Source organism: Schistocerca americana, chromosome 2 (genome assembly GCF_021461395.2).
Source record: "Schistocerca americana isolate TAMUIC-IGC-003095 chromosome 2, iqSchAmer2.1, whole genome shotgun sequence".
Lineage (NCBI taxonomy): Eukaryota > Metazoa > Arthropoda > Insecta > Orthoptera > Acrididae > Schistocerca > Schistocerca americana.
The window spans coordinates 51,540,087-51,566,682 of record NC_060120.1 but is presented as its reverse complement, the minus strand read 5'-3'; the positions used below and the strand labels follow the sequence as shown (position 1 = coordinate 51,566,682).

The 26,596-nt window shown below is 41.8% G+C and overlaps 1 protein-coding gene across 1 annotated transcript in view; it reads left to right on the top strand.

Annotated features, from left to right (window-relative positions):
* Positions 1–26,596, top strand: part of LOC124593779 (UTP--glucose-1-phosphate uridylyltransferase-like) — a 146,603-nt gene that overhangs the window by 59,928 nt on the left and 60,079 nt on the right. Inside the window, exon 4 of the mRNA XM_047132128.1 lies at positions 9,414–9,552. Within this exon, the coding sequence (XP_046988084.1) occupies positions 9,414–9,552 (139 nt within the window). The remainder of the gene's footprint in view (positions 1–9,413; positions 9,553–26,596) is intronic.

Below are 26,596 nucleotides of genomic sequence, written 5' to 3'. Positions count from 1 at the left end.
AATTGCAGGGATGGATTCTTGGTCACAAATGGAGGGAAAAGATCCTATGAACATGTGTCCAGAAATGCATTGTTGCCACAATGCTGATGTATGAAAGTTACCACATGCTATGTTTTCCTTGTCTGTTGCAAGCAGTGAGATTGGCACAGTGTACTGTAGCAACAGAATGGTCAGGTATTCATGTCAGGAACAAGACGAGATGGTGCTTGAGTATGGCCAAGCAGATGAAAATGGTCAAGAGGCAGCACAGCTATACCCAAACAAGTATCCACACAGATGCCAACCACATCACACAACATTTCAAGCCCTTTGAGGGTGTTTGTGTGATCATGGGTCCTTTCCAACTGATGAATGTGCAGGGAGGTAACAGGTGCTGTGTACACAAGATTTGGAAGACCAGGTTTTACAGAACAATGAGACAAATCATAGTGCAAGTTCCAGGCAAGTGGGCCACCAACATGGTGGAAGCCAAATTACAATTATGTGTATGTTGCATGACAATCACTATCCCTATCATGTGCAATGGTTTCAAGGATTATCAGCAGCACATTTCCCTCTGCGGAAAGCGTTTTGACAATGGTTTTTGCAAATACCACGCCATCATAATTATAGGATTTCCTTCATCAGTCCTTTCTACCAATGAATCAACCTTTACCAAAACTGGCATCATCAATCTTTACAGTTGTCATCTGTGGGTATTTATTCATTGGCACTGTCTACCGTGACAACATGTTCATAGGATCTTTTTTCTCCATTTCCAGTCAGGAATCTGTCCCTGCAGTTTGTTGGTTTTATTAATGTTCACCCTCTGTAATAGCTGATATGGTACATAACCACTGCACCAGCACTGTACTATGTTATCAGATGTGCCACAGATCACCGCTTACCTTTCTTTACAGAATGGGCAAGCCTCCGATGTCTACATTTTGTTATGAGGCATGAATGTCCAACACCTTGTTACCTAGTTTTGACTTCACTGTCCAACAATTTTCCGTAGATGCTCACAGTAGTAACATGTGAAGGACCTACCAGGTTTGCCAATTCTGTGGTCTTCGTATCCAGACGCTGGGTAACAACAATATTTTTTTTGTCAAAATTATGTAAATGGATTTCTCTATTTGTGGCCCCCATCATCCATAGAATGATTCCCCACTCAGTCCTGCTTTGCTTGTACATAGCAAAACTCTCCTTAATAGACACTTCCCAATAGCAAACTCCTCTCAGTACCAGAAATTTTAAAATTTCCTTTCAAGACAACACTAGCCCTTATGGTAAAACTGAAGGGTCTGGTGCTTTTTGTCTGGTGCATGCATTTCAGCAATATATATATATATATATATATATATTTTTTTTTTTTTTTTTTTTTTTTTTTTTTTTTTTAGGTTCGGCCTAAAACTGATTAACATATTTCATATAGCCTGAGTTTTCAGAGAGATATATTTTCAAAGAATCTACTTTAAGGTGGTAACACATGCTTACAATTTGAAAGTTCAGATCAATCATTATTATTTATATTAATATAAATTTAAAATGATGTTAGCTTTGTTTTGCATCAAAATATTAAAAATATAATTAAATGTTTGAGAATGTCTCTTTACTGAAATTATTAACATGGCAAATAGCATAGCAAATGTAGAATAAAGACTTGTGCTCTTTGAATCCAAGTATACAAACAAAATGAAACAAAAATAGTCACCATGCCAAGTGGACTGTTCAGTATTTAAGCGTTACTTTGTCTTGTGTAAGAGTGTCAGTACAGTCTTCACTTCCCATTGTGTCTTTTAGTTTTGCAAGTTTAATTGGTTGTATTCCTTGGTAGGCACTTGGAGCAGTGAGGGTAATATCCTCAGATTGCCTCAGTAGCCTGAACTTGCAGAAGACAGGCATGCTTGCAGATACACTACATTCTACACACACTAGACATCTATCTTTGGTATCACTTTTAAAGGTTTTTAGGAAATAAGGTTTTAGATGACTCTTATCATAGCAATATGCTAGCGGATTACATGGAATTTCGATGGTGACATCATTATCACTATTTTCTCATATTCCTGTCATAGAAAAATCCTGTCTTGCCTGTGAGTGTTCTTCTCGATTAGACCAAAAGATCTGTTGCAGGGCATAAAACTGTGACCTGGTCCAGGAAACCAGTCGGTACTGGTTTCCAGTCTGCCAACATTAACATACGTAAATAGAAACTGAACTAGTGCCATATACGTATTTTGGGCTCAACAGTTATCTAAGAATATTTATGGATGTCTAATATCTCTAGTCAGTATATTCTAAAACTAATGATCCAGAGAGCCAATTACCCCATTTACACTTTTCTTTCCAGTTGATTTATATAAAAGTTTGTGTATTATTCTTGGCTCCGTAGACACAGAAATTATACAACCAATGCTGACGACTGCAAAATGAATTAGTAGATGGTATCTTGGATAGTGGCATGTTCTGCTTCTAGTCAGTCCACAGTGTTTCAACAGAAGACTCTTCCTGTGCCTCTTTAGATTTATCTCTCAGTTTACTGTAGAAACATTAAGGTTTTCTATGATGCAACTCTTTTTCAGCTGTAAGTTTCTTCTTTCCTTCCTCAGATGAAGTACTTTTCATTTCATTTGTTATTGTGACATAGGTTCTGCAGGTGTCCATTCAAGGCTTCCCAAAAACATAATTAAAGTTCTGTTGAAAGTACCTGTAATAGAAATGATAAGTTTACAGCTTTCACCATCTACCTTTAAAATATGCTGGTCTTGCTCATATTTCTCCAAATACATGCCATACATCTTGTTCACATTTTACATAGGAGACAAATAACATTTATTACTCTGCTTCCTACAGTAGTGAGACAAATGTTTTGAAAAAACCTTTAATATGACTGTCTATCTGTTGTATAATGATTTCTGGAATGGCAATGGGCTTGGTTTCATGTTTTTCTCTCTTGTCCTGTGGGGGTGAAATGTTTGCTGCTGTGTGCTCTGCACACTTTTTGCTGATCCCGTATATTAGACTGAATCCTGTCTTGTATAGCTTAAATCCTCTGGTCCCACCCTAATCTAAATATAAACAGTATAGTATGAAACTCAACTATTTACATAGCAACATGTAAACAGACATACATTTCTGAAAGTGTTACATTTCACATGTGCCTTATACTCAAAACTACAAGCTCAACATGTTCTTGTCCCTGTTGTTGGTCTGCTTCTCATGATGCTACATACTGTAACTAAACAACTTAAGTATGAATCTTGTTGTTCTTGATTTTCTGTTTCACAGAAACATATCAGGATACCACTTTTCTCATCATGTGTAAGTATTGACAAGCAATTCCTCTTTCATTTAAAGTCTTTAGCAGGCTTCCTACTTGGTACAGCATTTCCAGTAACAGCTGTATATTCTTTACTCCTTTTAACTTCCTCAGATTCCTTTTCCACTTCATTGAATTTATAAATCACTTTTGATCACATTTATATTTTATCATCAAGATAAAATTACTGGGGTTAAATTCACTGCCTGAATCTGCACAAGGTTCACGCACATCACGATCATCCACTATTTCTTGCAATAATAGCTGGAGAAAGCAAATCAACATGCACAAGAGTCAAAATGTGCCACCAAGTGATTGCTGAACTACTTTGGTGCAAGAGAGAGGTACATCCTGCAGGTGCCTTTCTCTAGCAACAAATGGAAAAGGGAGAAAAGTTTTAATCACATGTATTAGCGTCAGTTTCCAGGAGATCTATATCATTCTTGCATCAAAGATGCAACTAATTTTACTGCACACATAGGTGCAATAAACAGTTTTCATGACCTACTTCATTCTTGCATCAAAAATGCAACTAATTTTACTGCATACATAGGTGCAATAAACAGTTTTCATGACCTACTTCATTCTTGCATCAAAGATGCAACTAATTTTACCGCACACATAGGTACAATAAACAGGTTTTTTTGTGAATTTTGGAGTTACCCTCCTCTTACACCAAACACTTCAGTTCTTCAGAATAGATATTCTCAATAATGAATGCAGATGCTGAAATGCATTCCCCAATATCAATTAAAACTTCCAAATAACAGACAGCATGAAAGAAAAAGATGAATGTTAATCAAATGATAACAGTCATTTATCATGCAGTTGAACATTTTTAGTAAGTTAAAGTGCATACTGTTTCTGTCTTCAAGTGAGAGAGCTTAAGTACTGTAGTGCTAAGATGTGATGAAAATGGAAATGGTTAATGCTGAATGTAAAGACTGAGACCATCAGTGTCTATGAAAAGGAATAGCTTAGATTTAGAGATATGGCCTTGAGGTTTGCTTTTAGGAAAACACAGATCAGTGACATTTTATGAAACAAAAAGGACTTTCTGAAATCATGGACTGTAAATGAACTTTCAAGTAAATTTACTTTCCCCATCATACCAGGCTTAGAAGTTGACAATTTGAATTTGAATGGTTCTGCTGTGCTCACAACAATAGACTAACTTTCCAGTTATTGCACCTCTGTCCCATGAGAAAGTACTTACAGCCAGCCAAGGATTTAGGACTTTAAGATTTTAAATCGTCTGTTATGTTGGCTTGAGAAATTCAGGAGTTGACTCGCCTCGGTTCTAACTGTGTCTAGTGAATCCAGTTCAGTGGATGAAAACATCATGTCAAATTGGCAAAAAGAGTAATAGGGATTTATGAGGGTTATGAAGAAAGAAACATTTTTTAATTTTGATGACACTTGTCCTTTCATCAGAAATCTTTCAGTGCAAAATGGCCTTGAAAAGTGAAAACTGTTCAGGAGGCAAAATTTCAAAAGAATGACTCTATCCTAATATGTGTTAATATGACAGGTGAATTTGAAAAGTCTTTAATTATTGGTAAGGCTCTGAAACTTAGCTGTTTTGAGGGTATTGGCTTGTGTAAAGTAAATGTGGATTGGTTCCTTGTAAATTACCTTGGATGAAGTCGTCAGCAATCACCGAATGGTTATTGGCATTTGATAGAAGAATAGAAAGACAAAAGAGGAAAATGATTTTATTTCTGGTTAATGCCACTTACCATTGTGATACTGGGGGGGGGGGGGGACCTGCAAAATTGAAATTTACATAATTTACATTGCACACCACTGGATTAGTAGTTTATCCAAACTTTCAAAACGATTTACAGGCAACTGTGTTGAGATATATTTTGTCTTGAATGGGTAGTGTAGAATCTGGAAATTAGCTCAGAAAATCTATCAGTGTATTGGATGCAATTCTGTGGATTTCATCAGCCTTAAAACAATAAAATGCACTATAGTCAGCAATGTTACGAGAAGACCAGGTTCATTTTTAGTGACTGTGCTTCAGCAATTGATGAAGAAAACAATCTCAAGGAATGTCAGCATGACCTTCAGACTTTAGTAGGGGAATCTGGTGGATCTGAGTGATATTCCATTACTGATGATGCACTATTCACAGAAAGTACATCAACTAGCATAACAATGGTATGTAATGAAAACCTTGTAACTTCATTCTCTTAAATTTTATAGGAGAAATGAGAATAGTTCCTTAAAAGATGATATAAAGTATACACATAAAGGTGCCACATGTGTAACTATACAGTAAAAGCCTCATTATTTACAGATTAAAGAAATCAATGAACTTTTGAATCTTTCTTTGATAATGGGGTTACTGTTTTTGGAAGTACGAGGTTTTCATAGATGGGTGGAGTTATGAGGTTTTCATTGCCAACTGTCTGTAAGTAAACTGATACAAGAACGGCATCAAGAAATGTGTAGTGACAATGCTGAGAATGGACAACAGGCTGAAGATGAAGATGACATAACTGAACTGAACATCACTCCACTTTCAAGTAAGCAGGCAGTTGAAGAGGTAAGAAAATTGAAACAGTACTTTTTAATGAAAAGTGATCAAAGGGGACTCAGCAGCAGTTGAAACACATACTGAGAAAACAGTTATAACTGACTCTCTGGTTCAGAAAAAATACATGATAATTTCAGACCCCTCTTCCAAAATGAATGAAAGATGTTTTAATACCATATTATACTAGTGCATGGGGATTTGTTACTATAGTACTTACTGAAATAAAGTTAAATTTTCACTAATGTATAGTATTTGGTAGTACACTAGTTTTCTATCTGCAGTACATTGTATGTACTGTATTGTATACTGTATTTTTATCCTTTTCTGAATAATCAACACCTCCTAAAAGCAGACTATTCTTCCCCATAAATGTCTGTGATTCAGAAATATTACAGCACTTTCTTCACCACGTCACATGTTTGCAGTATCAAGTCTGTACACCCAACCAGCCCATGTAAGGGCTTTGGCATGTGTATGCATGCGAGTGATGTAGATGTGCCTGTGTGTTTTCTGTGTGGATTTTACTCTAGCTTGAAACACGGTTACTCCAAAAGCTAGCAAGTTCTCTTTCTTGTTGTGTGTGTGACTATGGAAGATTCAGCACTTTTCCTTTTTGGTGAGTGGTCCTCTTTAATCCAAAAGTATATTTATATTCTACCAGAACTTTCGTATACATAACATCCCTTTCATTTTGTGAATGATTCACAATGTGGTGTCGATAGGTCACATCAACCACACAAATTACAATCTTTGGAACATTAACTGCTCTGACAAGCTGCCATGTTTAATTCAGTCTGCCTTTGCTCTTAAAACAGCTTTAGCTCACACATTTGTACTCTTCCACTATGGTCCATCTGTCGATTTGTTCATCACTACAGATGCCAGCAACATCATGGTCGGGCCAGTATTACAACAGAGCAAAGGCGACACAGTTTCACCACTTCATTTCTTCTCCAAAAACTGTCTAGCGCAGAATAAATATTCTGCTTTTGATAGAGAGCTTCTGGCAGTGTACAAAGCTGTCAAACATTTCCGCACTGACACTGAGGGTCATCCTTTCTTCATTCTTACTGATCACAAACTGCTGGCGGATGCCTTCTGCAATGCAACCCACCCACCAGAGGATCCTACCCCCCCCCCCCCTCCCTCCCCCCCCCCCCTCCCCGACGTTTCTGCCACTTTGACCTGGTCTCTCAATTTACTACAGACGTACGCTACATCAAAGGCATGGAGAACATTTCCGCTGATGGCCACTCATGGATCAATGCCGTTTCAAGTATCGTTGATTCATCTGACCTCGCCGCTCTACAAGCTTTGGACGAGGACACTCAGGTTCTGCTCACGGACCCAAAGTCTTCAGTCATGTTTACCAAGGCAAAGTTCCCTGGCATTTTGGACTAAGTGTGGTGCAACTCTTCTACGGGCATTCTGCCACCTTTGCTCCCGTCCACGCTGAGCCAACAGGTTTTCGATGCCTTGCATGATCTCGCCCACCCCGGTGTCGGAGCCACCACTCGACTCGTCACTGATCGTCTTGTGTGGACAGATGTGAAATGGGACTGTCAAACATGGGTACGCAGCTGCATTTCCTGTCAATGAAACGAAATAGGACATCGCACCTCTCCACCGCTCGGCATGTTTGACATCCCTAAGGGACATTTCTGTCATGTAAATATCCACCTTATTGGTCCCCTACCTCCGTCGGAGGGCCACAAGTATATACTGTCCACAATAGACTGAATGTCTCGTTGGGTGGAAGCCGTACCCTTACCTAACATCACAGCAGATACTGTGGCCAAAGGTTCATTTCTTCTTGGATCACTAGGTTCGGCTGTCCATCCACCATCACAACCGACCAGGGTCAACAGTTCAAATCTGCACTTTTTACAGTTCTCTGTAATCTTTGTGGTATTAGAAAGATCCATATGACAGCCTACCACCTGAAAAGCAACGGGTTGGTGGAACAATGGCACCGCACCCTTAAAACTGCACTCAGGTGCCAGGACTGTTTCTGGTCCTAGGCACTTTCTTGGGTGTTGCTGGGCCTATGTTCTACATTTAAACCAGATTTACATGGGACGATTTCCGAATTTGTTTTTGGCGAGAACCCAGTTTTCCTTGGGGAACTAATTCTTCCCCAAGATCCAAGGGATTCCCCCTCCTTCCCAGACTTTATCGGAAGGATATATGCATACTTTAGAAACACCCGGCTACACCCACCTTTCAGCCATTCGCCACCTGACACTTACATGCAGACTACACTCAGCACATCATGCTCAGGGATGACTCTGTCAGACAGCCCTTACAACCCCCATACCTCGGCCCCTTTGAAGTACTCGGGAGGGGTGAGACGACGTTCGACATTATGATAAAAGATTGCCCATAAACTGTTTCTCTACACGGGCTCAAGCTTGTCTTCATAGACTCCAACACCCCTCTGCCGTCCCAGTCGGACTGCCTGAGCACATGTTCTTTTGATGAATCTGCTAATGAGTACGTTCAACTTACGGTTGGGTTTTCTCCATCCAACGAGTCACCACCGCAGTTTGCAGGTTCCTCAGGCATGTCATCATCATCCCCATTCACAGGTTTTGAAGACATTCCAGGTACTAGAGCCGTGGATGCCCCGTCCTTAATTTTGTGTTGCAACGTACCACCTGACCATGTCGACAACATGTCAATTATGATGTTAGATAATCGTGTGCTTGTACTGCTCACTGACAGCACAGACCCGATCCTCACTGAGGAACTCAATGTCCAGATAGTGCACAGTTTGTCCCTCCCACAAGAGTGCAACCCATCATGTGTTCGAGCTTTCATTTCTTCAGATGGCTCAGTATGCATTTAGGAAAGGCATGCTCACACACCACCTCCTTTCCCATACCGCCACTCCCGAGTTGGCCAACGCATCATTCCTCACCCGCTGGTTTTCGGATTACAAGTTGAACCGGCGGCCGCCCACCACACCTTCGCACGCCGACCCAACGGAGATGGAGCTTCTGGTTGTGCACCTGCCACCTCGTACCACTCACGCCAATGCTGATACCCACATGATCCCCCCTCAGTGCTCATAGGCCGTACTCCGCACTGCGGGAGGGGGTGGGGGCTATGTGTCATCGAGAGGTCACATTGACCACACAAATTACAATCTTTGGAACATTGTCTTCTCTGACGAGCTGCCATGTTTAATTCAGTCTGCCTTCGTACTTCATGCAGTGTTCATGTGTATCAGTCTTTGTGGTAAAATATATGTGTATATAAAAAACTTGGGAACTGTTTATTACATATACTATGATCTGTACCCAGAATCCCATAACAGCATCGAAACATGTTATTTGGCAAATGATAGTAGACAGAGGGGCACATAATTTTGTTGCATTCATAATACACTTAAACCTTGTATCAACTGACATACTGAAGCAAATATGTATTTAATGGAATAATACACTTTTGTTAAAAGTGTACAAAAACTGAAGACAATGCTATATCCCTTATCTATACATATTTATGTAGTAGTTGATGAGTGAGGTGTAGACCTGATATGATTTAATAGATGTTTTTCAGGGTGGTGCATTAGTCATTTATGAAGAGAAGCTTCAGCTGCTTGAGACGGCACAAATACCTAAAGAGCATTTAGAAGACTTTAAATCTAACCCAATTTTTAAATACTTCAACACAAATAATTTATGGATAAAGTTAAATGGTAAGTTTCACATTAATTAGTTTCATATTAATTGTTGTTTTATTAGAGTGATACTTCCAAAACAACAGTTATTGATTACCATGCACTGTGTAAATGCAGTTTCACATAGTTTCTCTGCTTCAAGTGATGAATGACTTCTTAACACAGTGACAGAGAATTACTTGTGGCAGCATGAAATCCTACTTTGCACATTTAATTGTATGCTAAGGATTTCACAAGGTTTGAGTGTGTTGTCATGGGCAGGTATTTCAACAATGCTGCTGTTGTTCACATCTCAACTGCCTTTCTAAACTGAAACAGTTTAAAAAAATTAACAGCTGGTACTATTCCTGTCATGGGATGTTATGATGAAATGTGGCAGTCTTTGTGGGCTTCATCCTTTCTTGTAGATGGGAAGCAAAATATTTCAAATCCTTATGAAAATACACTGTTTCCTCAGCTGTACATCTACGCAGATTTCACACAGTTATCTTGTATCAGTTCATGACATTATCCATTCACTTAATAATTTAAACACAATAAAATATTGTGGAGTATTTATTGTTTTTTACTTATTTAGTTTATTTGTTCATGAGATATTGTGGTACATAGAATGTACAATAAGATGTTGGACATTATATAAAACAGTACTGTTTCTATCATTATAAAACATTACTAATTACTTATGGTTACTGTGGTGTCACCGCCAGACACCACACTTGCTAGGTGGTAGCTTTAAATCGGCCGCGGTCCATTAGTACATGTTGGACCCGCGTGTCGCCATGTGATGTGTCGACAGAAGTGCCGACACAGTGTTATTTTGAGGGGGCCGATAGGCACGCTATAAGCTCCCGCAGAATATCTTGAAGTCTGAAACAGGACGCTCAATGAATGCAATAAAGAAAAGTACGTTGCTTTGGGAATACTTAACTTTAATCCATCCTTGTTGTATACATCGTTCTTGTTGAGACATGCTTTAGACGATAATTATCAATCTATGTAAGGCTAATCGCGCCTTGCTAGGTCGTAGACTTTGACTTAGCTGAAGGCTATTCTAACTATCTGCTCGGCTAATGAGCGATGCTTCGTCCGTGTAGTCGCTAGCAAAGTCGTCCATACAACTGGGGCGAGTGCTCGTCCGTATCTCGAGACCTGCCTTGTGGTGGCGCTCGGTCTGCGATCACACAGTGGCAACACGCGGGTCCGACATGTACTAATGGACCGCGGCCGATTTAAAGCTACCACCTAGCAAGTGTGGTGTCTGGCAGTGACACCACAGTTACAGTACAGATTATTGACACATTATTAATATTGGTTAAGTGGTTACAATGCTACTATGGTTTCAATGGATGATGATGATGATGATCATCATCATCATCATCTTCATCATCTCTGCCTTTTTCCACAGCACGTAGGGTCGGCATTGCTCTGCTGGATCCTTCTCTTCCATAAATGCCTATCCAATGCTTCTTCTCTGAGCCTTCCTTTCTCCCGTAGGTCCCCTGCTACCTTGTCTTTTCATCTCAGTTTTGGTCTTTCTCTTCTCCTTGATCCTTCTATTTCTAGGTCTTCAACTCTTCTCCCCACATAGTACTCCCCTCTTCTCTGTACATACCATACCATCTTGGCCTGCTTCCTTGGATCTTCTTCCCCATGGGCAATATTTTCACTGTTCCCCTGATGTACTCATTCCTTAGTCTATCCTTTCGTGTCACCCCACTCATCCGCCTTAACATTCTCATTTCTGCCACTTCCATCTTTTTTCTCTTGGGCTTTTGTAATTGGCCAAGTTTCTGCACTATACAGCATCACAGGCCTCACCGCAGACTTGTAAAGCTTTCCTCTCATTCTGCAGATGACCTTATCACACAGTACTCCACTCAGTTTCCTCCAGTTCATCCCTCTACTATTTATCCTGTGCTGTATTTTGGCCCCCAGTCCTCCATCACTTTGCCTGTATTTAAATTTCCTGACCAGTGTCAATTGTTCTCCTTGCAGGTTAATATATATATCTTTGGCATCCTTTGTACACATATACTCTGTTTTCACTCTGGTAATTCTCATTCCCCTTTCCTCTAGAGCTTTTCTATACTGTTCAAGCTTGTATTGAAGAGCCTCGTGGCTGGGTTCACAGATTACAACATCATCAGCAAACATCATGCTCCAATGTGCCTCGTTTTTTTTTCACATCTTTGACTAGTACATCCATGACAGGGTCAAAGAGATATGGCCTGAGAGCAGATCCCTGATGTAGTCCTACTCTCACTGGAATTGCCTTTGTTGCACCTGCACTGCTCCTGACTTGTACCATTGCACCTTCATACATGCCTTCTACCATCCTGATATATTTTTCTGGCAGACATTTACTTCTCATACATCTCCACATCTCTTGCCTCAGCACTCTGTCATAGGCCTTCTCAAGATCAATAAAGGCCATATGCAGTTCAGCTTGTACTCCTCGGTGCCTCTCCATCACTGCCTTAGTGCAAATATTGAGTCAGTTGTTTCTTTTCCTGGCATAAATCCGAACTGGTTTCACATACTTCAGTTTCTAAATGCAACCTCTTCTCAATTATCTTTTCCCACGTCTTCATTGTGTGAGACATCAGTTTTATCACTCCATAATTGCCACAGTTTTGGATATCCCCTTTCCCCTTATATATGGGAACCAGTATACTGTTTCTCCACACATGCGGAATTCTTTCTCCTTTCCAGATATTCTGCATTAGATCCTAGAGAATATCAGTCCCCTGTTCTCCCAGACTTTCCCATGCTCCTATTGGGATTTGGTCTGTCTTTAGGGCCTTCCCATTTTTCATTTTCTTTGTTGCATGTTCGACTTCTTCCCTACTTATACTTTGGGTCATTCCTTCATTTATGTCTCCATCCTCATACTTCTCTTGTACGTTTTCCTTATTGAATAGCTTTTCAAAGTACTCTCACCACCTATTCAGGATTTTCTCAAGGTCATGTAACACTGCACCTGATTATCCTTTATCTGCCTCATTGATGTTATACCCTTGGTTACCTTATCTCTTGCTTTAGCAATCTGCAGGAGTTGCCTGCCATCCTGTCTTCTTTACAGCTCTTCATACGTCTCTTCCATTGCCTCAGCCTTTGCTTTTGCCACTGCTCTTTTTGCCATCTTGTTTTTTGCAGTCTTGTAGGCTTCCCTATCCTCCTGTCAAGTCCCATTTTTTTCATCTTTCTTCACTTTTATCGCTTTCTGAACCTCCTCATTCTACCATCATGCCTCTTTATCTTGTGGTGGTCCCTTTCCTGTTGTTAAACCCAGCACATCTTTTCCAGCTTTTGTAATTACATTGTTATTATAACGCCACCACTCCTGTATATCCTCTGGTAATTTTTCTTCTCTTAATACTGTTTCCTTGAATTTTTCTTGCAACACCTCTTCTTTCAGTTTCCATCACTTATCATAATCAGCCACTACGAGTTTGTGTTGTGCAGCCACACTTTCAGTGTATATAACCTTGGTATTCTTTATTTCCTGTACTTGTTTTCTTCTGGACAACAAGTAGTCTAAATGACTTTTATGGTCTCTGCTCCTGTACGTTATAAGTTGTTCTCTTCGATGATTCTTGTGCCCTGCTGCATTTCTTTCTCCATAACTCCATCCACCATGAATTCTATCTTCCACACTCGTTTTCTCACCAACATGTCCATTTACTTCTCTCCCAGTTATCACCCTTTCATTGTCTGGTATTTCCATTGTTACTCCATCTAGGATTTTCCAAAATTTGTCCTTCTCTTCCTCTGAACACCCTGTCTGGGGGGCATACCACACTTAGGACTGTGATGACGTCTCCCCCGATAGTAAGTTTTATGCTCATGATTTTGTCCACTCCACAGACTTCCTCTTTTAGATCTTTATCCACAGTAATCCCTACTCTTTTTCTGGACTCTTTGTCTGCACTGCTATAGAACAACTTGTATTCTTCTGCCAATAGTTCGGCTTTGTCACCCTTCCACCTGGTCTCTTGTAAGCTCAGGATATTGTCTAAAATCTCTCGACTCTTTCCCTTCAGTGTCCCAATGTTTAAAGTTATGACTCTGATTTTGCACTTCATTCCTTCTTTTGCACCCTCTTCTTTTGTTGGATCCTATGGAACGTTTACTTTGAGAGGTATCCATCATTGTTTTGGTTTTGGCAGGGTATTTTCTATCTAGATGCCCTTCCTGATGCCAACCATCCCACTTCATCCAGGCTTGGGACTAGCAACAACAGTTGATGAGCTGTTCAATCCACTCATTAATGGCTTCAATGGATGATACTGGTGCATTTTTATTAGCACTGGTACATCATTATTTATTGAAAGAACTCTTCCAGGCTATAGAAGCAGTGGTAAATTAGATATGCCTTCACTGCAGCTGTATACTGGCTGTATGTTACTTGGTAATCGTCTAAATATCTTATCAATCGAAGACATAAAGTCTGAAAATGAGTCCATGATCATATTTTTGACACTTTATTTTACAGGTCCGCCTTGATCACATAAATGTTTACATTCCACTATGGCTGGTTTCAGCTACTGCCATCTTCAGATCTGTTAGAAAAACGAAAACAGTGTGTAACCAATTAAGCTAATTTGCTGACGCTAAATTTATAAAAGTCCTGGTGCTACATAAGAAAGATAAAATGTTTACATGGTTAACAGCCATGTATACCAGCCATACATACCATAAAATATTTGATGCAGTGTCAATATCAAACTAAACATGTAGGTACATAGTAAGTGCTAGTGATATGATCAAAATGGGTCTGGTATTTATGCAAGGAAACTGAGGCCTGCAGAGGGCACTAGGCTACACAATTAACCAGTATTGCAATTGTAATGGTTAAAATGTGGTATGCGTGGTCATTAATTAATTAAAATTGCTTCACATGGCAAAATGAGCACCTGATAATAAAACGTGTACTGATATACCCCACGTGGAATTCGATCCATAGTTAAAATCCTCATAAAAAGTGCAAATATTAATAATGTGAAGCTTCTAGCCTGACAAGGTTAAACATACAGTTGTATAAAAGTCAGTATAAAAAGTACGAGATTAAAAACACCTATAAAATAAAATCTTCCAGCCTGACAGAACAATTACCATAAATGTAATTGTAAGGTAATTAACAAAGCAGTGACTATTAGTTAAAAATTGAAAAATCAATAGTCGATAATACTGCTTCTTTCCAGGATGCAGAAATCCACTTTGTGAGAGCTTAGTTTTTGTTTGGCGCATATGGAGATACATTTTCAGCCTTGTATTGTAAGTGTGTACATCTTCATCTTCGAGGAAGAATGAAGGATTTTCAGTCACTTACTGCTTTTTGAATACTACAGTTTCATCTAGCAGGTGGTTATAGTAATGCGAATGAGATGCGTGTAGAGGTATTCAGAACAAACTGTCCCACAATTATCTGCACATAAGTATATATATTTACATTAATCGGACACACATACATGACATGACATACATATACAGACTGAATGAATTAACATGGGGGCTTGGCAGACCGATCTAAGGCCAAAGATTAAGTTGTTCATGTTTGATATGACCTATCGACACCATACAGCCCCCCCCCTCCCCCCCCCCCCCCCCCGCCCCCGCACCCCCTACGGAGTACAACAGGTGAGTCTTGCGGGGAGACAGTGTGGGCATTGATGCTGTTGGTGGTCGTATGAGATGATAGACACACGACCGGGACCATCACCTCAACTGCGGCGGGGTGCAGAGGTGGAGCAGTGGAAGACAGGTCCACCTCGAAGTCGTTGAGCCAGTGAGGATGGATGATGCGGCGGCCAGCTCGTGAGCAGGTGGGCTGAACAGCGGATGGCGGGGTGTAGGTTTGGTGAGCCCAGATGCTAACTGAGCCGTCCAGTGAGATGAAGGTGCAGATTGTCATCAGGTCGCACTCATGAGGGAGAGTGAGACAGTGTTTGTGAGTAGAATGAGAACTCGGTTGCAAAGAATGATGACTGAAATATTGTCCATGCTGTGTGGGGGTACATTACAGAGCAGGGTGACTATAGGAGAGGGTGTCTCTGTAGTCAGTGAGGCAGCAGTGAAACCCACACACGGGGTGGAGGTTGACATATCTGAGAAACCCACAAATGCTGACTGGGAGGCGTCGGGTGAAAAACTGCATGGTGGCCCGAGGAGAATCATTGTCAAACTCCATGGCGGGAGGGAGACTGGCAGAAGAGTCTTTAGGAGAATCTGACTGAGCCAGCAGAGGGGTGTCGGGGTCCACAAATGCTGGTTTGATTTGGAGTAACCAAACAATTTGCGGACAGTCTTTGACGAAGATGTCGAAAGTTGTATCGCCTCGCCGGAGGACTTTAAAGTGACTGAGATAAGGTGATTGCAGAGGTTGTTAGACCGAATCACTTCTCATCATCATGTGGGAGCAAGTGTTGAGAGCAATTGGTGCATAAGTGCTCGGCAGGTAGTGGCTAATAGGTGGGTGCAGGCATGCATGTTTGAAGTGAGTGTGCATGCGACTTATGAAATCCAGGGAGGGCGGGAAATCATCAGGCAGCTAGGGCTGAATGAGCTCCGCTGGTAGCATGGGGTTTTCCCAGAAGACGAATTCTGTGATAGTTCCCTGTAAGTTGGGCTTGAAAGTTGAGCGGAGGCCGAGGAGCACCCATGGAAGTGCTGTGGACCAGAGGCAGTCGTGGCACGTGAAGGCTGTTTTCAGTGTGGTGCCACTGTTCTCCTAACCCATTGCTTTGTGGGTGGTATGCTGTGGTATGAGTTTTCTTTATTCCACAGATGTTGTATAAAATGGTGAACAGGGGAGATTCGAGCTGCCGACCCTGGTCAGTGGTGATGGTGGTCGGACAACTGAACCTAGCAATCCATGAGGAGATGAAACCCTTGGCCACGGTCTTGGCTATGATGTTAGGTAAAGGAACTGCCTCTACCCATTGGGACAAATGGTCAATTGTGGATAGAATGTATCTGTGGCCTTCCGAGGGTGGAAGAGGACCGATAAGGTCGAAATGTACGTGATGAAATCTTCCTGGGGGTATGTTGAACTTGCCCAGTGGTGGGGTGGGGTGGTAGCCAATTTTGTTGCATGGACAGGGGAAGCAGCTGCGTGGCCAGATCTGACAGTCCCTTTTTATATTTTTTCAAACGAAACGCTTGGAGACATGTAGTGGTGCGGACGCCAGGGTGAGTGAGGTTATGCAGCGCGTCAAAGGCCTGTCGTAAGATGGAGTCAATGAAACGCTGCCACGTTTGCGCCACGTTTTTCAGGCTGAATGGCATGAAGTTGTATTGGAACAAACTGAGTGGCGTGATAAAAGCTGTTTTAGGGATATCACCCAGCGCCACGGGAATCTGGTGGTAGGCATGTTTACAGTCAATAACACTGAAGATTGTAGCGCCCAATAACATATGAGTGAAATCATTTATGTTAAGCACGGGGTAATTGTCCATGACAGTACAAGCATTTAAACGTCTGTAATCACTGCACATTCAGAAAGAACCACCATGTTTGAGTACGAGGTGAATCTGTGAGGACCAGTTTCTGTCTGACAGTTGCAGGATACCTGCCTCCAAAAGTTCATTAATTTGCTGCCGCGCCATGGGGAACTTAATAGGGTTCAGGCGTCTAACCTTGTGCCTAATAGGTAGGATGGCAGTGGTAACTATCTTGTGTGTCATTCTGTCAGTGATGGAAGCAACCGAGAACTGCACACCAGAGTGATCATTGTCCTGACGCGAAGTTTTTGGACAAGTAAGGCGCAATGAGGCATAGCTGTTAGTGTGAGTGGGAAAGGGAAGCCTGAAAGTCACATGCCTAGTGTGTGTGTGGCATGTGCTTGTTTGGAGAGGGCAGCTGCGTGCACAGTGGGTCGGGACACGCGGTGACTATCTGCTGTCAACCCTGCACTTGATAACCAGCATGGGCGTGAGGGGCACTGGTGTCGCGCATGGAACAGCGATGGCCGCCGATGCATGTGGCTGGTGCGCGAGAGTGGGGAATGTTTATCAACACGTGGGATGGTTACCTGCGTGGTGCGCATGGTCGTATCATGTGCATGACTGTCATTAGAAGCACTGTTTGAAACACATGGCACTGAATGTGGCGAGCGCATCAGGGGTGCAGAGTCTACCAGATGCAAATTGTCACATGCAATTAATGTTTTTGGACTAACCTGATGAGTGTCCGAGCTGGTGTCTGCTGGAGAAGCTTGATTAGGTGGCGGAACTGTGGACTGCAGTTTCAGCAGCGAAGTACGAGCCGCGATGAGCTCATTATAAGTATGTGCTATGCGTTGTTTCAGCTCGTCATTTTCCCAGCGGAGTTGTGCCGCCGAGTTGTATTCTGACAGTACATTAGTGATACAGGTCACAATGTTGCCTGCAAGGGCGGAGCACTTGCGTACTAACTGACATGTCACGAGAGAAACAGAACTTGAAACATAAGTGCAAGAGCACAGTATATGAGTGCCAATAGGATGGTTCGGAGAGAGTTTGTTTTTCATATAATCCATACTGAGAATTAGTTCATCGATGTGAGCAATGTAGAAAATCCACAGAAAACACAGATAATGAGATAGGCGCACCATAACTTTGGCAGAGCCTGAGGTTCGTAATGTTGATGCATTGACAGCTCATAGAAGTGACTTTGTCAGTGAAAATATGGAGGGAGCCATCACTGTAGGCATAATAGATGCATCAGCACCTGTGTCGACTAGGAAAACTAGCCATGACGAAATGTCAGTCACGTACAAACGACCACTTGGCTGGGCGGACTAATGGTTGGAGTGCAATGTATGAGGACGTCTGTGAGGTTCCCCACAGGACTCGGCGTCTTTTAGGTCCTGTGGTCAGTATTTGGTTGCTGGCAAGGTAACTGGCACTTCTTAGGACTAGCGCCGAAAACCTTATGGTACCAGTATTATGTATGAACTGGATGTGGTGGTGGCAGTGACTGTGGCAGCGGAGGAGGCTTGTCCTCGTTAATTTGTTCTGGCATGCATATTGGCACATATGGTGCGTGGATGATCCTGGAGTGCTCGGACGGTGGAGAGAGTGAGTGGATGCTGCCAGGCGATGTAGAAGGCATGGAGGCAGAGCGAGCCCTGCCTCTGCCAGCCGACGGCAGGTAAGTAAGAGAAGTTGTGCCAACTAGCGATGAGTGGTGAGCTGGCTGGCGTCATAGCAATGAATACGGTTGGTCTGCAATGCGGAGACGAGAACCGTTTGACTTGAAGGAGTGCAGTAGCAGGTGGATCTGTAGGTCAGTAGGCAGCTTGGCAGCCCACACCACCCACAGTGTGACGTCAAGCATGGTATGCTCATTCACAAGTAACCGAAGGTGGCATTAGAGTTGTGATGGGATTCGGTCCCCAGGTGTTCCTCATACAAGTTCTTGATTATTAATTCTTGTGGTGAGCAGGCAAGACGTTCTATGATCATCTTCTTTGCGAACTCGTATTTCGGTGGAGACGGTGGTGAGAGAAGTATATCACAAACTAAGTCCGAATGGTCATGGAGGTGCATGAGAGGGCACAGGATTTTAGAGTTGTTGCCGGACATGTGATGCAACTCAAAAAGATGCTCAACAAGCACAAACCATGACACTGGGTTGTCCTCGTATAAAGGTGGCAGCTTTGGCAGACGACCTGGGGGTGGGGATGAAGGCAGCTTTGGTGTCTATTGGAAAACGAGCTGGTCCGTGGTGGGAGAGGCTATACAGCAGACCAGCGCAGTAGTCACGGGTGTGTTTCTAGTGAAAACGTCTGTAGCAACGGCAAGTAGCATTGTCCTTGTGTCGGGAAAACACGATGCGGCTGACACGGTTGGTACCATGGGAACGAGCGGTTGCACGGTAGGCATTGGGGTCCCATAAACTGGGCCATAGGTTACAGGAGCTGATTTGAATTGACCGAAGTCTAAGTTCTTCGTGCATGTTGAAAACATGCCCCGTGAGGTTGGACTATAACTGACCGGTGGAACTTGGTGTGGTAAGTCACGTCGGTGTGGTAAGACACCCTTGGAAGGTGAAACACCGAATGATGCACTCGAACCAACGTGGTCGAAAACTTGAACAACCGGTCTGGGGGGTGAGCATGGAGGATTGTACACAGTAAAATGTTCTTGATTAGTTTGCCAATGAGGCAAAGCTGGAACAGGTCGTGATTGACAGTGGTGGGATGCGTTTAGTGATAATGGCGGCACTGCACATGGCACAACAGTGACAGTTGTTGCGGCCGTTGAGAGTCAAAGTACGTGTTCGAATGTAGATCACTTTGGGCATTACATTATTGTTCGGTAGGTACACAGTTCTGAATATTATTCACTTCACATGTTGGTGAGCACAGTCTGGTGACATGAAACCTGAGTCCATTGTTTGTGTTAGTGGTGTAGCACTCGACTGTTGTAGAGGGACAAAGTTTGAGGTTAATGTGGCAGGAGATCCCGAATCATTGTGAATTAGTGTAGAACCGGTCATTGTTGGGTTTCCAAATTTTCGAACAAAGCGCTGGGTGAGATGGCCATGGTGGCATGCACCTAACCTGTTGATGCTACAACACCCAGTGCGGAAGTCTTGGAAGACGTGTGAACTTTGGGGTCACCAATATTGGAACAAGGTATGTGTAGAGGTATACAGAACAAACTGTCCCACATTTATCTGCACATAAGTATATATATTTACATTAGTGAGACACATATACATGACACAAGATACATATGCAGACTGATATGTATATGTATATATATAAAAAAACAAAGATGATGTGACTTACCAAACGAAAGCGCTGGCACGTCAATAGACACACAAACAAACACAAACATACACACAAAATTCAAGCTTTCGCAACAAACTGTTGCCTCATCAGGAAAGTTCCTGTGTGTATGTTTGTGTTTGTTTGTGTGTCTATCGACGTGCCAGCGCTTTCGTTTGGTAAGTCACATCATCTTTGTTTTTAGGTATATTTTTCCCATGTGGAATGTTTCCCTCTATTAATATATATATATATACATATATATATATATATATATATATATATATATATATATATATATATATATATATATATTAGTCAGATACATATTGTTGTGGTTGGCAGGAGAGCCAACACCGTGTTACTAGAGGTGGCCGAAATGCACGCGTTTTAGCTCACGCAGGCTGGCGTGAGGTCTGGAACAGGATAAGGAAATTAGAATTTTGAAAAACGGACGTAGCTGGTGGAATACTTAACTTCAATCCATTAATGATGAACGTCGCTCTTGACGGTACATGATTCACAATATCAATAGTAACTGAATATGGCGCCTTGCTGGGTCGTAGCAAATGACGTAGCTGAAGGCTATGCTAAACTATCATTTTGGCAAATGAAAGCGTATTTTGTCAGTCAACCATTGCTAGCAAAGTCGGTTGTACAACTGGGGCGAGTGCTAGGAAGTCTCTCTAGACCTGCCGTGTGGCGGCGCTCGGTCTGCAGTCACTGATAGTGGCGACACACGGGTCCGACGTATACTACCGGACCGCGGCCGATTTAAAGGCTACCACCTAGCAAGTGTGGTGTCTGGCGGTGGCACCACACATATACATGACACAAGATACATATGCAGACTGAATGAATTAACACGGCGGCTAGGCAGAGCGATTTAAGGTAAAAGATTAAGTAGTTCATGGTCGATATGTCCTATCGATGCCACATAATCAAAGTGTAGCTACACTCAGATGTCCTGTGTGTGCTGTAATTATTGTATGGCAGTGAAACTTGGTAGGTTTTCTAAGGCATTAAAGTGGGCTCAATTTAAGCTGAAAAAATTAGTTCCAATATTGGCCAACAGGTGCAAATCCGACACTACACATCTCCTGTGATCATATTGAACAAATTGAGTAAGGGATTGTTAATAATAAAATTAACATTATGCATTTATACTTGTTTGACCTTGTCTGCCCACATCCTGTTCCTAATCCATTGCATATGGAAACATTTCAATAAGTCTTTCTCGCATTCAAAGAACAGGATTTGCACCTGATGGCCAAAATTGGAATTGATTTTTTTCCCAGCCTAATTCAGTTCTGCATAAATGAGTTAGAATAACTAGCAAATTTTGCTGCAATATGATAATTGTAGTCCACACAGAACCTATGTGAGTAGCTGCACTTTTATTATAACTATCCAATACGTGCAGGTATGAAAATGGGAAGATTTACAAGTTTTTGAAGAATGCCTTGCAAGTTTTCTGTGTGTGGCGTCTTCTATGATTCTTATGGTTCTTGTTGGTTCTGAATAGCTTAATGCTGTTCGAGGAAGCTCCCCACAAAATGATCCGTACTTCAGAAGTGACTGAACATTAGCTTAGTGCACACTTTTGAGACAATATTTGATGCAGCGCCTTCCAATGATCCTTGTCCCATAGCAAGATGTGCTCAATTTTTTGATGAGGTTGTCAACATGAGTTCCCTATTGCACATTATCCTGGATCTAGAGCCCAAGAAAGTTTGTCTCAGCAGACCTATTTAAATTTTGTTTGAGAAACGGATGTTTATAATTTTTGGGGACTTTTCCTTGACATTATGGAAGCTGAGTGGTATAGGTTTTCCTTCAGTTTAAGATTATCCTATTGTGTGATCCATTGTCTTTGTAATTTTTCCTTTTAACACATTTTCCAGTTTGCATTAATGAGAAAGCTCGTGTCACCAGCTGCCTGATAACCTTTTTCACAATATAATTTTTTTGTTGGTCATTTAGATACATGAGGAACGGCACTGGTCCAAATACTGATCCTTGAGGAACACCACATTTCATCTCTTTGTACTCTGGGGAGTGGTTTGTAATTTTGTTGCATTCAGTGTGTTGTATTCCCACCATTTGTTTGTATCTGTGATTGTATAACTTGACCCAGTCATTAGGTGTGCCTCTGATGCCAATTGATTTAATTTCCATAGTGATGCCTGATGATCCTCAGTGTCAAACACCTTCAACAAGTCAAGGCATACACCAGTAATATATTTGCTACTCTCCACTTTCTGGCAATTCCGCTCAGGAATTTATAGAGAGCAGTGTTTGTTGAGTGGTTCCCCCTAAACTTCTGCTGTGGACAGAATTTGGTATTTTTGCACAAGGCCTATTATTCTTTTTTGGAAGACCTCTAATTTTTCAAGAAGCCCAACAATAGTGCAACTGACCTGTAATTTCCAAAATCTTCTGTGATTCCATTTTTGTGTATTGGTTTCAATTTTCTAATTTTGCAGTTTTTAGACAAGAAGGAAAAGTCCCTGTTGCCAGTGACCTACAGAAAATTCAGTACATCTTTTTATTATTTTATCAAGTATACCATTACTCCTGAAGACTGTTTGGTTTTTAAGGTTTCTATAACAGCCAGAATTTCTTCTTAATTTGTTGAGGACAGATACAATGTGATAGCAGAGCTTTTGATCTTAAATAGGCGCCATCAAATTTTGTTACTTGGGTTAATCTTATTGATTAGTTTTCTGCTTGTATCTGTAAAATAGTTGTTAAAGGTATTCTTCATCTTGACATAGTCTGATATGGCATTTCTGTCTGTTGTTTTACATCTTTCCACATAGATTTTGTTCCAGCAGATTTTATATAAAGTTCACCTGCCTTCATTTTTGCTCCCTAAACAACTTTTTCATGCATTGTCTTATATCTTATATTTTCTGTAGTTAACACGAAATTTGCCACTCACCTGCTGTGTCTTTATAATGTCATATAGGTTTCATTATTTTATTTATTTATTTTTTACTTGAGATCTTAATTTCAGCTGTTATCCAAGACTTATTTTGTTATTGACTTTGTTTCATCATTGAGAATGCAGTTTCATAGTAGTTAGTAAACATTTCCACAAAACCGTTGTTCTTTCCACATGTAGTGTCATGCTCACATACCACATTACGTATTTCCTTAGGTAATAGTTTTCTGGATTTTGCCTGTGTTTTTTTCACTTAGGGTTCATTCTTCTTCGACTAATTCTGTTTGCATTTTGAATGTAGGTATTATATGGAAAGCAGTATACTCTCCATTATGGTCACTAAATGCTGTATTTATGGTGCCAGCCTGGAAGTTATTATTTTCTGCATTTACAAATATTTGGGAAATAGTGGTTTTTGTAATTATAGTGGGAGAGTTTATCATGACCTGGAAATTACATGTTGAAAGAATGGCCCTGAGATTTTGATTTCATTAGAGTTTTCCCATAAATTTATACTAAAATTACCACATACAATTAGATTTTACTTGTTGGCTTTAAGCTTACAAAGTGCAGTGTTTAGTTCTGTCGGAATACACACTGACCAGCCAGAACATTATGACCAACTACCTAATAACCAATATCCACATTTGGCATTCATACCAGTGTGATGTATCATGTCATGGAAGAAATGAGGTCTTGGTAGGTTGTTGGAGGGAGCTGACATCACATCAGTACACGTCACCTAATACCCGTAAATTCTGGGGAGGAACAATGAACTCTGTTGTCACATTCAATAGTATCCCAGGTGGGTTAGATCAGGTTCAGATCTGGTGAAAATGGTTCAAATGGCTCTGAGCACTATGGAACTTAACTTCTGAGGTCATCAGTCCCCTAGAACTTAGAATTACTTAAACCTAACTCACCTAAGGACATCACACACACCCATGCTCGAGGCAGGATTCGGGATTCGAACCTGCGACCATAGCAGTCCCGTGGTTCCAGACTGTAGCACCTAGAAACATAGAAACACTCAGCCACACCGGGCCTGGTGAGCTGGGTGTGGTGGGGGGGGGGGGCGTCGGCACATCAATTGGACCTCGCCACTGCATTCATTGAACCACTCCATCACACTCCTGGCCTTGTGAAATGGCGCATTATCTTCTTGAAAAATGCATCTGTCATTGGGAAACATGATCTTCATGAAGGGTTATATGTAGTCTGCAACCAGTGTGTGTACGATAGATACTCCTTGGCCATCATAGCGCCTTGCACGAGTTCCACCGGATCCATGGAAGCCCATGTGAATGTTTCCCAGGGCATAATGGAGCTGCCAACAGCCTGTCTCCACCCCACAGTACAGGTATCAAGAATCTATTCCTATTGAAGACAACAGATTCACACCCTCCCATTAGCATGGTGTAGAAGGTATCGCGTTTCATCAGACCAAGCAATGCTCTGTCACTGCGTTGTGGAAGAGGAAAATTGTGACGAAAAACACACTCCAGTTCCCTAAGCTCAACTATATTAAAAGCTTTTTCTCGATTATAAAATAAATCGTGATTGCATGGCAACCTGATAAGGAAATCTGTGAAATTGCCTGAATCCCTGTCCACATGGTAACAATCGTACCAGATAAAAATTATATCATGTCTTCAGTGGGTCAAAGATAATTATACGACAGTCATTTAAAAAGTCCTGCACGCTGCTCATGCACGACCGTTACAGTGGTGTGACCAAGTTGAAATTCGTTTAGTTGTGAGTGAGACTTTAGGCGTGACAGTCGTATATGTGTTTGATAAATCGCATGGATGTGTCATGAGTGATTAAGTTTTAGAGTGGAAACTGAAACTGGGTCAAGTCGGATTACACGTAACGACCATTGTTGCTACGTCAAAATCGAACATGGAAAGAATCCAACGGAAGTTTAAACCGTTTTGAGACTGATGTGTAAGAATAGTGTACTGAATCGTATCGCAATATCATGGTGGTCTGCTCGTTTCCGTGAAAGTCGAGAAGCACTAAGGAGAATCCAGGAAGTGGAAGGCCATCAACTGCAACAGACTGCACCTCTCGGTTTCTAACATTTTGAGAGAGGATACACAATAAACATGAGAGGAAATCGCGTATGAGGCCAGAATGTCTGTCAATTCATAACTGAAAAGTTAAAGATAAGAAAAGCTGCTGCCAGATGGCCTCTGTATGATCAGAGCGAAGAGCAGAAAGCAGGTCGCAGGAGGATTGCAGAAGAACTGGTTCAGCTTTATCGAAAAGAAGGAGAACAGTTTCTGAAAAGCACTGAGCAGTTGATGAAACTTTGATGTGAGATTTTGAGCCAGAAGCGAAGTCTCAGTCGTCACTATGGAAAAGTTCCGGCTCTCCACGCCCAAAAAAATTCCGCCGCCAACAGTAAAACGTGAAACTGATGACGATCTTTGGTATGATATGAATGGAGTCATAGCTACAAGTAGAGTGCCCTAGGAGCGTCTGTAACTGGTATGCACTACAAGCTGTTTCTGCAAAATGTTTCGCGCCCGAAAATTCATCAAAGAAGGCGTGACATGATTGCAGGTGGTGTTCTCATTATGCACGATAACGCAAGGTCACATATTGGCTTACTAGCGCGAGAAACACTCGTCAAATACTTCTCCATCCACCATACAGCTCTTTTATGAGCCCACCAAACTGTGATTTGTTTCCCAAATTGAAGCAAACAGCTCCATGGAAAATGTTTTGGCCGCGCGTGATTAGCCGAGCGGTCTAAGGCGATGCAGTCATGGACTGTGCGGCTGGTCCCGGCGGAGGTTTGAGTCCTCCCTTGGGCATGGGTGTGTGTATTTGACCTTAGGTTAATTTAGGTTAAGTAGTGTTTAAGCTTAGGGACTGATGACCTCAGCAGATAAGTCCCATAAGATTTCACACACACAGTTGAACATTTGAAAACGTTTTGATACAACTGATAAGGTTTACAGTGAGGTTAGCCAAGTAATCACACGGCTTATCAATGAAGATGCATTATCCGGAATACAGAAGTTGCCAAAACGTTGCGATGCCATCATAAGCAAGAATGGAGATTGCATTGAAAGCCTGTATAGGTTTTTACAAGATAAATTATTTCCTTCGCTTCTGTTTTACGCCAACAGCCTTGCCACAGTGGTAACACCGGTTCCCGTCACATCACCGGTGTTAGGCACCGCGGGGCTGGGCTAGCTCTTGGATGGCTGACCATCGCGTCTGTCGGACGCTGTTGGCAAGCGAGGTGCACTCAGCCCTTGTGAGGCAAACTGAGGAGCTACTAGATTGAGAAGTAGCGTCTCTGGTCTCGTATACCGTCATGCGACCAGGAGAGCAGTGTACAGAC